The 13,006-nt window shown below is 41.8% G+C and overlaps 1 protein-coding gene across 3 annotated transcripts in view; it reads left to right on the top strand.

The window, feature by feature from the left end:
* The window catches only part of LMBR1 (limb development membrane protein 1), a gene marked incomplete at both ends in the record, with an annotated part of 138,912 nt that overhangs the window by 86,759 nt on the left and 39,147 nt on the right, over positions 1-13,006 (top strand). For all 3 annotated transcript variants that reach the window (XM_080701133.1, XM_080701132.1, XM_080701131.1), the window contains 4 exons: positions 5,657-5,783; positions 6,242-6,310; positions 7,093-7,157; positions 10,557-10,629. In XM_080701133.1, coding sequence (XP_080557259.1) covers positions 5,657-5,783; positions 6,242-6,310; positions 7,093-7,157; positions 10,557-10,629 — 334 coding nt within the window. The remainder of the gene's footprint in view (positions 1-5,656; positions 5,784-6,241; positions 6,311-7,092; positions 7,158-10,556; positions 10,630-13,006) is intronic.

The raw sequence follows: 13,006 nt of genomic DNA, 5'->3' as shown, positions 1-13,006 counted from the left end.
TCCCCGCTCTTGGGAGGCGGAGACAGGAGGATCACGCAGGTTCGAAGCCAGCCGCGCTGGCTTAAGAGACTCTGTTATATATATATATATATATATAGTCTGGGAGTGTAGCCTGGAGGTAGAAGGGTTTCCAGGAACCCCAGTACCACAAAAAAAAAACAACAAGAAACAAAAAATATAGAAAACCACAAAACCCTCCCCCAAACCAAAATAACTACAAGTCTTTCTTTGTTACCTTAAGTTTTTTTTTTTTTTTTTTTTGGTGGTACTGGGGGTGGAGCCCAGGGGCTTTCTACCTCTGGGCTATACTCCCAGACCCACTTTATATTTTATTTGGAAACTGCTGAGAGCCTCACTAAGTAGCTGAGGCTGGCTTCGAACCTGTGCGATCCTCCTGTCTCAGCCTCCCAAGTGCGGGGATTACAAGCGTGCACCACCACGCCTGGCTACCTTAAGTTTTTAATAGCATTAACTTTAATTTCTCTATTATCAGAGTAAAAAGAGGAATCAGTTTAAAAGACTTCTGTTTAAAATGAAGTTTTTCTTCAACTCGTTTTTTTCATGTCTGAATACCTATTTCTTCATAAGGTGGCTAGAATTATTGTCGTTAAGTGGCTTCTCCTTCAGCCGTACTCGTGGCACTGTGTTTTAGCTGCAGCCATCTCTGTGCTTGGGTTTCTCTTCACACTTCGGCTTGCTGCTCACCAGCAGTGTGGTGTCGTTGTTTGCAGCCCTTGACTGGCGCGTGCTGTGCTGCTGTGAAAGGCTCACTCCGGCCTAAGGAGGCTGGAAAGACCTCTGCGTGGTTCTAGGGCATTTCCTCCCTGCCCGAGTTTGTAGAAATGGGTGATGCAGTTGGCGCCCACCCTAATCCTGCAACTCAGACTTGAAGGACGAGTATTGAAGACGAAATTGAAGTGAATGTTTTGGATCTATGTAACTGATGGCTTTAAGTTATTAAGTGTGGAATGAAAGATTACATGATTTATTAAGAAACATGGTTATACTTACAACTTTTTTGTTAGATGTGGGTAGAAAACATCAACATCAGTGTTTAAGTTTGTGTGTGGAAGCAGACATTCAGCGGCTCTTCAGGAGTTTAAGGAAGTTCTGCTTTTGCCGTGTCCGGCAGTCTTCAAGTGTAAAAGTCCAGGATCTAGAGCCGGGCGTGGTAGTGCACGTATGTAATCCCAGCACTCAGGAGGCTGAGACAGGAGGATCATGGTTCTCAGACAGCCTCAGCTACTTAGTGAGGCCCATTGCAACTCAGTGAGACCCTGTTTCAAAATAAAGAATAAAAAATAGTGCTGGGGTGTAGCTCGGAGTTAGAATGCCCCTGGGTTCCATTCCTTTTTTTTTTAATTTATTTTTTATTGGTGCACCGTATTCATACATCATAATGGGATTAAAAAAAAACTTTTGTAGACATACATGCACACATCGCTCAGTCAGCACCCACCCAATCCCCACCCCGTTCCCTCCCCATCCCTCCTTCCCATGCTTGGCTTAGTGGTTGACATCTAGTATTATAGCAATTTATCCAAAATTAACAATGATAATCTCACATAACAGTTTCATTTGTCTGATACCAAGCTTTTGATGACTTAAAGATAACATTTCAATATTTCTTTTTACTTTCTTTCTTACCAGAGAATATTTTTTCTTTTTTTTTTTAGTGAAACTATCATATATTTATTTGTTTATTTTTCAGAAAAAAATCTATCCTAATGTGGAATATGGACTCTAGATACCCAAAACGATCTCGAAAAAGAACAAAGCTAGAAGATGTATATTTTCTGATTTCAAACCATATAAAGCTACAATAATTGAAACAGTGTAGTACTGTTATAAAGGCAGGTATATAAACCATTGGAGTTAAAGCCGGGCGTGGTGGCGCACGCTTGTAATCCCAGCATTCGGGAGGCTGAGACCGGAGGATCGCGCTTCGCGGACAGCCTCAGCTACTAAGTGAGGCCCTCTGCAACTCAGTGAGACCCGGTTTCAAAATAAAGAATAAAAAATAGGGCAGGGGGTATAGTTCGGAGGTCGAATGCCCCTGGGTTCCATCTCCAGACCCGCAAAAAAATTAAAAATAAATAAAAATAAATAAAAAAATAAACCATTGGAATTAAATAAAAGCCTAGAGATAAATTCTTCCATATATTGTCAGGTTATTTATTTATTTATTTATTTATTTATTTATTTTTTTTTTTGGTGGTACTGGGGTTCCTGGAAGCCCTTCTACCTCCTGGCTATGCTCCCAGACCTATTTTATATTTTTGAAACAGGGTCTCTTACGCCAGCGCGGCTGGCTTCGAACCTGCGTGATCCTCCTGTCTCCGCCTCCCAAGCGCGGGGATTACAAGCGTGCGCCACCACGCCCGGCTATTGTCAGGTTATTTTTGACAAGGTTTCCACGAACATTTGGTGGAGGAAATAATAATTTTTAACAAAATATTGTTGAAAAATAATAATTACATGAAAAAGAATAAAATTGGACCCTTACCTAACACCATATACAAATATTAACTCAAAATAGATAAAAGACCTAAACATAAATCTTAAGACTATAAACTTTTAGAATAAAATCTGGGTCATAAAACCTCACAGCATTGAAATTGGCAGTGATTTCTTGGATATGATTTCAATGGCATAGGCAACAAAAGGGTAAACAAACTCCCTAAAAATTAAAAAATATTGTATATCCAAAGACAATGTAAACAGAGTTAAAAGTTACTGATAGAATGGGATAAAATATTTCCAAATGCTATATCTGAAGGTATATTAATATTCCAACTAAAAATCCTAAAAATTAGCAACAATAAAAGCAAACAATACCATTTAGAGATAGGTAAAAGACTAACATAAATAATGAATCTCCACAGATAACCAATCTTAGTTGTTTGTTGGATGGAAAATCTTGTTTCTCTGGTTCTGGTGTGTGTTACCTATTTCTTCTTTGTAGTTAATCTCTTTGAGTATTTTCTTTAGCGTTGGTTTTGAAGACATAAATTCCTTCAGTTTCTGTTTGTCATGGAAGCTTCTTATTTTTCCATCTAATTTGATAGAAAATTTTGCTGGGTAGGAAATTTTTGGCTGGAAGTTGTTTTCTTTCAGAGTTTGGAATATGTTACTCCAAGGCCTTCTGGCTCTCATGACTTGGTTTGGGAAGTCTGGAGTGATTCTAATTGGTTTGCCTCTGAATGTCACTTGGCCCTTTGTTTTTGTTGCCTTTAAGATTCTCTGCTTAGCTTCCACATTGGTCATTTTGACAATTATGTGGCGTGGGGATCCTCTTCTCCAATCCTGTCTAAAGGGAGTTCTATACGTTTCCTGGACCTGTGTATCGACCTCTTGCTCTATGTTTGGAAAATTTTCTGCTATTACTTCCTTGAAGAGATTGTTGATCCCTTTGGTTTCACTTTCTTTTCCCTCCTCTATTCCAATTATTCTTAGGTTAGCTCTCTTAAAATGGGCCCATATTTCTTCAATGTCAGATTCCTGCTGTTGGATATTTTTTTTTCTAATTTAGAAACTATGCGTTCATTTTTGGATTGCTTATCTTCTAAGAGCGAGATTCTGTTCTCCATGTGTTCTAATCGGTTGTTTGTGCTTTGAATTGAGGCCTTTACTTCATTAATTGCATCCTTTATCTCTTTTTGGCTCTCTCTGAATTCTTTTCGAAACACCTCTATTATTTCTACAGTTATTTTCCTGATTTGATCTTCTAGAAATCTCTGAATTTCTGTCTTATCAGGTTATGATGTTGTGGGGTTGTGGGCATTCATTGCTCCATTGTTATTCCTCTTTCCCATGATTTCGGAAGTTTGTGCCTTCTCTGGGTTTTTCCCTGGGTCAGTACGACTTCACTTAAGGTGCTGTGGATCTCGAATCTGTGGTATCTCAGTCCCCACTACTCCTTTATTAGGTTGTATCGCAGAGTCTCAGACCCAGGGAGTCAATCGAAGCTGCTTTAGACCATGGGGGGTGCCAGGTTGGGCGTTCTCCTATGGTGTGATATCTTTGCCACTGCCACTCCCCCACTGGGTCAAGTCTCTGGGAGTCAGTACTGGGATTTCTCCTCTAAGGGCTGCAATTTGACTCACTGTTGTTGAGTGTGCAGATGGAGTTGTAGTGGACTCGGTGAATTCGCTGCTGCTGCCGCCCGTGGCAATATGGTGCCGCTGCCATGCCCTCGGCCGTGAGGCTGGCGTATTTCTTCTCTGGTTTTGCACTCTGCTCTGAGTCCCTGCAGGGTGTGCTGAGCCCAGCCACTGGGAGATTTAGACGCTCCCTGCGCCAAAAAATCTGCCGAATTCCTACCGGCTGTTCCGTAGCGGCTCACCTCGGCTCGCTGTCTGCCGCTCCTCTCTGGAGCCTGGTGGGCTGTTGAGTGCGTTGGTCTGGAGTCGTCCGGTGAACTCGCCGCTGCTGCCGGTAGTAAGGCGCTGCTGCCGCATCCTCGGTCGTGAGGCCAGTGTATCTCCTCTGTGGCTCTGAGCTCCATTCTGAGTCCCTCTCCTCTCTGGGGCCTGGTGCTGCCCCTGGGTTCCATTCCTAGTACAAAAAAAAAAAAAAAGTCTAGCCTCTAGTTTGGCCTTGAGATAGAAGAATGATTGTACTGGGGATTGAACCCAGAAGTATTCTACTGCTGAGCTGTACCCTCAGCCCTTTTTATTTATTTATCTTTATTTTGAAGCAGGATATCACTAAATTGCTGAGGACCTTTATTAGCCGCTGAGTTGCCAAGGCAGGTCTTGACCCTGTGATCTTCTTTCTCAGGCTTCCAGGTACTGGTCTTACAGGTGTGCACCACTGCACCCAGCTCAGAATTTATTTAAAAATTTAAAAGTGTGCATAATGGCCGGGTTCTCTGTACTCCTGTAATTCCAGTATGTGGGAGGTGGAGACAGGAGAATTGCAGTTTTCAGGCCAGCCTCAGGAACTTAGCTGTTTCAAAATAAAAAGGAGAAGGTGTGGTGTGGGATTGTAGCTTGGAGAGAGAATGCCCCTGCGTTCAATCCCCAGTACTAAAAAAATGTGCACAGTGATTGTTTTATTTCAGCCCCATGATTAATGAACATTCTATCTAGTGTGAAAAAGGAATTGTATGCCCTTGCTGTAAAAGTTGGATCACAGCAGACAGTTCTCCAGCTGCACACTAGAGGGCTCTGGAGGCTGAGGCGCTGCATAGACCTCCTTCTCCCCATCAGGCCCTCCAGTAAGGTGGTGCTCTGTGATTTCATGGTGTCCAAGCCCACGAGACTGAGGCTGTCTTGATCAGAAGCACACAGAGAAACTCAAGTCTGTGTTCTTAGTGGGAAGTATTAGGTAATTAATTGTCAAAAATGATGCCATAAGCTTTCTATATGAAGGAGTTTTTTTGTACTTTATCCCAAATGTAACATTATTTTCTATACTTTTTAAAAGTCAGTCTAAACATTATGAACTAAGCATTTAGTATTTTCTAATAAGTGTAAATTTATATAAATAATATATATTAAGTCTATAACATACATATAATAAGTGTAAATATAAATTGAAAAATGTAAGTGCTCTTCCCTCCCAGAGGATTATCTTAGGCTTTTCTGTCGACACAAGCCTGGTTGTTGACAAGCCATGAAACCTTCAGCTCCTGTGCCAATTGTGCTTGCAGGGGATCCGAGCCCGCGTCCTGGAGACTCTGGTCATGCTGCTGCTGCTGGCGCTGCTGGTCCTTGGCATCGTGTGGGTGGCTTCCGCGCTGATCGGCAACGACGCTGCGAGCATGGCGTCTCTGTACGGTAGGGTTTGCTCAGCTCTGCAGCGGCCACAGGGAGACATGGCTACAGAGGACACTAAGACATTTTCATAATTTTCCGTATAGTCAGCCCTCAGTGCTAATTTACAGAATTAACTCTTTAGATATATTTAAGAAATGAGTGTTCATTTACTTTATATGTGCAGAATAAAATAGCTTTGCAGGTTTTTGTAAATTTTATTGGTTTTCATTCTTGAAATTTTATGGAGGCCTTTTCTCCTTTCAAACATGTTTTGCAAAGCATTATTTCCTCCTACTTTAGGTCTTTTTATTCTACAATTTACATCGTAGAGTTTACATGGCTTCGTGTATTCAAATCAGCAGTTACAATTTTTGGTATACATTTAGATATAGTCATCCTATATTTTGTCTTAATATGTTCTCTATATCCTAATGTGTAGTATTTTGGACTTAATAAAATGCATTTAATTTTTTTCATAGACCTCTGGGAGTTTTACCTACCCTATTTGTACTCCTGTATATCATTGATGGGATGTTTGCTACTTCTCTGTAAGTATTTTTCTGTTTTGATATTGATAGGAAGGTAGAGTTGTCCTGTATTCTGGAAAATTATGGGAAAGCTTCCTTATGAGACTCCTCAAGGAGTTTTTGAGTTGGACCTGAATTTTTATTGTTCAAGATAAATGATCATGAACTGATACTTGAAATAATAGACTACTGTTACTGGAGTAGAAAAGCCTTTTTCACTGGGTTGGACACACACACACACACACACACACACACACACACACACACACGTATACGTGCCCTACATTCCATGTACAACCTATTCTAATACTGGAGTCTGCTTTTAAGTGGAAATGGTAGATTCTTATATGATAAATTTGTGTTTTTTATTTAAAAATTTGTTTTACTTGAGGCATCATATCCTATCTCAAAGACAAGTTGTTAAATTGTTTAAAGGACTTAAGACCAAAGTCTTTTCAGGTTCTCAATCCTACAGGTACATAACACTTAATCTGTTCTCTGCTGTAAATTTTTAAAAACGTGTTTGAACCAAGGCCTTGCTGTTGCTCAGCAGCTAGTCTTGAATACCCAAGCCTTCTCTTGCCCTCACGGATCTCCCTAGAGGGAGCTCTGCCACCCTCCTCACGCCGCCTGAGCTTCTCTGCTGACCAAGGGAAGAGCGGCTGACAAGCTCTGGAGTCCACGTTGGAGACAGGAATGCACTTAGCATGACAGTGCCCGAGCGGCTGTGTGTCCTGTGGCCAGCGGTTTGTCTTTCGCGCTGAAGCACAGTCCTCCTGTGGGTGATCTTCTCTTTTCTGCAGTGTGCACACCCGTTGGCCTCTCCCGTATGTTCACAGTGACGGGGCAGCTGCTAGTGAAGCCAGCAGTAAGTACCCACCATGCGTCATCTGGCTCGTTAGGTAATGTGCCTGCATTTGAGAGTCTACAGACTGTGAACTAGTACTTAGAAACAAAAAGAGTGTTTTTATGGGCCTATCACTAAATCATTATTTTTAAGAAAGTCTTCTTTATCTCTGGAAGCCACATTTGTTTTGCTTTTAAAATACTAACTATAGGCACTCAGGTAAAATTTTGTCTTAAGACAAAAAAATTGTCTTAAGACAAAATTTGCAGATATTTACAGGTATTCTAAAATTTTTACAATAATTATGTTTTAAAATTATGTTTTAAAATTCACCAAATGTATGCTTTTTTTTTTTTTGTTTTAAAATTTACCAGTGAGCCGGGCGTGGTGGCGCATGCTTGTAATCCCAGCATTCGGGAGGCTGAGATCTGGAGGATCGCGGTTCGTGGACAGCCTCAGCTACTTAGTGAGGCCCTCTGCAACTCAGTGAGACCCGGTTTCAAAATAAAGAATAAAAAATAGGGCAGGGGGTGTAGCTCAGAGGTAGAATGCCCCCGGGTTCCATTCCCAGACCCGCAAAAAAAAAAAAAAAAAAAAAAAAAATTTACCAGTGGACTCACAGTATGTCTATCATTGAGCTATATGTCTCCTTTTTATTTTTATTTTGGGACAGGGTCTTGCTAAGTTGCCAAGACTAGCCTCAAACTTGTGATCCTCCTGCTGCAGCCTGCAAGCAGTTGGGATGACAGGTGTGCGTCATTGTACTTAGCTATATAGATGCATTTTGAAATGATGATTTTTTTTTCAGTACTGGAGGTGGAACCCAGGGGCATTTTACCTCCGACCTACACTCCCACCCCTAGTTTTTAGTCTTTTTTATTTTTAAAACATAGTCTCACTGAATTGCAAAGGGCCTCGCTGAACAGCTGAGTTTGTCCCAACTGCGACCCTCCAGTCTCTGCCTCCAGAATGCTGGGATTACAAGCGTGCGCCACCACATCTGGCTGAAGTGACTTTCATTTGGTAATTGTCCTGAAGATCTCTCTCTGAGTCTCTTTGGTGTTTAACCATTTTGTTAGATACCTAATACTATCAAAATTTCATTGCACTTAGGGAATTTGTCACTTACGTTATGTTCAGGGATCCTCACTGCTTGCACACTCAAATCTAGGTGTACACCCGAGAGGTCTCCCAGCACGCCCGGACGAGCTCCCTTGCCCTCTGGCGGCATCGTCCAGCACAGGGGGTGCTGCCCACTGCAGGCGAAGCGCTGCCCGCGCCTCTCGGCTCAGGAGAGTCCACCGAGAGGACTCCACGCGGGTGCGGTCCTTGCAGCGGGCCAGGGCTTGGGCCTCTCCTCTGGGCCGAGACGACACCCTCCTCTGTACTTCTCACACGCGCCACATGTTTGTGCACATTCTGATGGCAAACCTATGAATTTCGGGTGGTCTCATTTTATGGCTGAATGAGCTGTGTGATGGGTGAGTTTGAGCCCAGAGGCCGATGTTGGTGCCCAGGTGTGAGTCGCTGTGGTATCCCTCCACGAGCTCCCGAGTGATGCAGCACCCCTCACTGAGTGGGCTTCACACCTCCCTGCCTGTCTACATACAGTTTCCTCTGAACGCCTGCCTGCCTGCCTTTTGGTAATTCGGGCTTTCAGGTGAGGCGCAACAGCCATCAGCGACGACAGCCAAGACTTTTCTCCCCAGCCGAGAGTAATCTTTCTTCTTCTGAACTTCCATAACATTTTATGTAAGCCTCATTTTTGACATTTATTTTAATTCTATGATTATTTTTGAACTCTGGCATAGGGACCCTGTCTTGGGTGCGGCCCTTGACTGCTTGTCCAGTCAGTCTGGCAGTGTACTGCCCTCTGGTCCTCTCTGGACCCTCCCACATTCTGTGTCCCTGGAGAGGCATCACTTATCCCTGGCAGGCCCCTCATACCCTTTCTCATTCCTGTCTTTTATCCTTCATTGGACAGGCATTCTTTGTCAAAATTTGCATGTTTATTATTAATTTGTTTTATTATTTATTTATTCTCCCTTCCCAAATTTAGGTTTCCCAGGGGTACAGATGATATATTTGTCCAGTGATTAGTTCAGTGCTAGGCCATAGGGGATCATGGGAACTTGTTGGAAGACTAGAATTATTGGGTTGTTTTATGTAAATATCACATAAACTTTACAACTCACAAGCCGGACTTGGGGGGGGGTTGCATGATTTGAGACTGCAGCTGGAAGGGCACACAGGTACAGTTTCTGTACCTGTGTTCTGAACTCGTGATTCACTATTTTTCTGGGAGTAAGGAGCTTGGGTTTGAACGATCTAGCTCTGAACTTCTTTTCTTTTGTATTTTCCCCAGAGCTGAGAAGATAGAATCCTTTCATAAAAGAATAGCTATGTTAACAAATTGAGAAAATTTTGTAATTGATTAGTTTTCCCCCAGCTGTTCTATAGCTTATTAATGAGTTGTGTATATGTAAATAGCTGTTGTTTACAGCAGAGTTCTGTGTATTGGATGAACTTTGTTCTCAACTTATTTATTTATTTATTTATTTATTTATTTATTTATTTATTTATTTTTTGGGTGGTACTGGGGTTCCTGGAAACCCTTCTACCTCCGGGCTACACTCCCAGACACCATTTAAAAAAAAATTTTTTTTTTTAATTGGAAGCAGGGTCTCTTAAACCAGTGCAGCTGGCTTCGAGCCTGTGCGATCCTCCTGTCTCCGCCTCCCAAGCGCGGGGACTACAAGCGTGCGCCACCACACCCGGCTCAACTTATTTATTTTTAATCACAATTATTAACACATTAATATGCAGATCAACAGAATTCACTGATATTTCCATGTAGCATGAATTATATATTGATCATGTCCAAATTATGTGATTTAACAATATCAGCGTTCATTATTGACTGCTTTTAGTATATAGAGATGACATAAATGTCTGGTTCTGCTCATTACTGATGGCTGTGGATTTTATGATTTAGACATTGTGTAAGTAAATATAAATGGCAAGACAGATGTTGGAATAGATGATCTACTCTTTATAGCTCTAAAATAATGGCTCGGGCATAAAGATATATTTACTGTATATAGTGTTTGGGCAGTTTAAAATTCATACATTTGTTTGTCATTGAGAATTCAGAGTTCTTTAGCTTAATCTTTTAACCTTTAAAAATGTCCAACCTAAGTGTATGTAGATTTCATGATAATGAAATTAATATTTAGGTAAGCATTAAAATAATAAAAGTATGCAAAACATATCTATAGACAAAATACTTTAGGCATTTTTATTTTTGGCACTTAGTTATTTGAGTGAATATATTATGTAAAATAATAGAACAAATAGCTTTGTCAGTAAGCATGACTTTTATAATGTCACATAACTGAATACTTTTATCTTTAAATTTAGATTCTTGAAGACCTAGATGAGCAAATTTATATTATAACTCTAGAAGAAGAAGCGCTCCAGAGGCGACTGAATGGTATGTGTATGTTACATATTTAAATCAGTATAAAAACATCTAATTCCAAGAGTCAGAGAATTAAAGGGAAAAAAGCAAACTTCTCAGAGGCTTAAGAGTGACAGGGCCCTGGTGAAGGGGACTTGGGAAGAGCTGTTGGGTTGAGTTGTGGCCAGCACAGCCGGCTCTCTGGGGGCCGGCAGACCACCATGGCCACTCCTCAGAGGGACGCTGCATCCCGGCCTCACCGCCCTCCCGTGAAGGTCTGAGGTGAAAAGGGGCACGCTGCTCGGACACGACGACGCCAAAAGTGACGCTAAAAGTTTAATTTGGGAGCGCTCTCATGGGGGCAGTACTGCCAGCTACTGGCTGCTAGATAAAGAAGCGCGTCAGAGATCCTGAAGGTTAGTTTTAGTTATGGTCGCTTTTGGCTCTGACGGCGCCTGTCATATCTGTGATTTTGGTGGCTCTGCTCACGACCTTCCCATCACACAGGGAAGCTCCTTGCCACACAACTCAAGCTCTTGCATACCGTACATTGGAGCACCCCATCCTCCATCTGTCACCTGTTGTGACTCTGACTCACTCTGTCTGGTACTCCATTCCCTATAGTTCATCAGTGGAGAGATCAAACATGCCACTTGGCCTCACCGCATTTCCTGACCTTTCCCCTCATTGCCCTCAGATGGAAAACATGTGCTGGAGAGTTGTCATTTCGCCACAGAAGTGAGGAAGGAAGGGGGAGTCTGAGTTTTGAGAGAATAACACACTTTTGGAGACTATTTAGGAATGCTGCCGTGGGAACTGCAGCAGACAGCCAGTGCTGGGGGACCGCGTGTACCGGAACAGATGCGAGGTGGTTTCCCTGCTCTGTGGCTGTGAAGTGGGAGTGCTCAAGAGCCATCTCTGCCCAGGACCCCAGAGCAGGGGCTCAACAGAAAGTCCCATTACAGTAATTGTAGTAGAAAATCTTTTGTAATTCCTTCCCAGTGTTAAGAGGATACATATATCATTAACATGTTTAAATGTTTAAGTAATGCAACAGCATTAATTGAAATAATTAGCTTTCGTGTGTGTATAGCCTATGGGTGTACTGGGTAACTTTAGAAGTACCATAATGAATAGAAATTATTTTTTGTTGTTTAAGTTCAAAACCTCCACAATCCTTTTAATGTAATTTATTTTAAAATATTGTAGCCTTTGAACTTAATTATTCAGTTCAATTTGGTTAGATACTATTTTCATCATCATGATAAAAAGTTAGTATATCATTTTTGTAGCAATTACTTTCCTGCTTGATTTTAATCTCTTTTAAAAGCCTTTTTCCATTGAAGCCCATATTAATTCTTTATTCTTAAGAGCAGGGAAGACGTCGTTGTTTCATTTTTGCTGAGTGCCAGGTTTCAGTACCTTTGTATTATAAAAAACAAAAGGGTTGAGACTAGCAGGACGCGTCCTCTACCGCCTTTTCTTGGAGCTTGGTCACCTCTCAGGAGCTCTCCCTGCGTCATCATCTTCGCATCCCACTGCGTATAACTAAGTAGAGTGCAGGCGTCTGAGGTGCCGTGGCTCGGGCGGTACCCAGGCTGCGTCAGTGTGGCGCATCCTCTTAACACTGGCTGCCACAGGTGGGATGGGGCTGCAGTTTGGTCATCACGTATCTGATGTCTTTCATGTAACACACAGGGAAGCGCTTGCCAGATTTTATCATGTGTCCTCAACAGTACTTTCATCTTGGCTTTCTCTAGGCATTCTTCTAAGTCTAGCAGTGGTCATTCTAAGAAGTGTGTGTGTGTGTGTGTGTGTGTGTGTGTGTGTGTGTGTGTGTCTGGTGGAGAATATTTCAAATTTCTCAGACTTTGGACCACTGTGAGAAATGAAGCCTGGGCTCAGTAAGACACCCTGGAAGTGATGGGATATCTGCAAAAAACATTTGTGTACAAGGAGCTGAAAAAATGATGGATGCCTTATTAAAATGTATTCATTTTCTTTAATTACTTTAATGACAATAAAATATGGCCCAAGCAAATGATTTGTGGCAAGATGAAGTGACTGTTAGGAGATGCAAACTATTCTAGTAGCAGTGGGACCGGGATCCTTTGGAATTACAAACCAGAGCAATAGAAGTCAAGTATCATACTATAAGATTCAGAGAAAAGTCGAACTATAGATGACCCAGAGTTATTTAAAGGAAGACGAATTTAATATATACCAGTTACTCTTTTCAACTACTGTCTGCAGGCAGATGGCATTCCTAACGGTAGTAGCAGACATAAAAAAGGCATGGCCTTAACATCTCAGATAGTCTATAATTCACTGAACTTATATCTGAGAGAAAACAAAACCACAATTGTACATAACCTTATATAGCGTTCCTAAAGCTTCTCTCTTGCTTTAA

This window comes from Muscardinus avellanarius (assembly GCF_963383645.1).
Source record: "Muscardinus avellanarius genome assembly, chromosome: 9".
NCBI lineage: Eukaryota > Metazoa > Chordata > Mammalia > Rodentia > Gliridae > Muscardinus > Muscardinus avellanarius.
The sequence above is the reverse complement of the archived record's forward strand: the minus strand, read 5'-3'. Positions and strand labels throughout refer to the sequence as shown.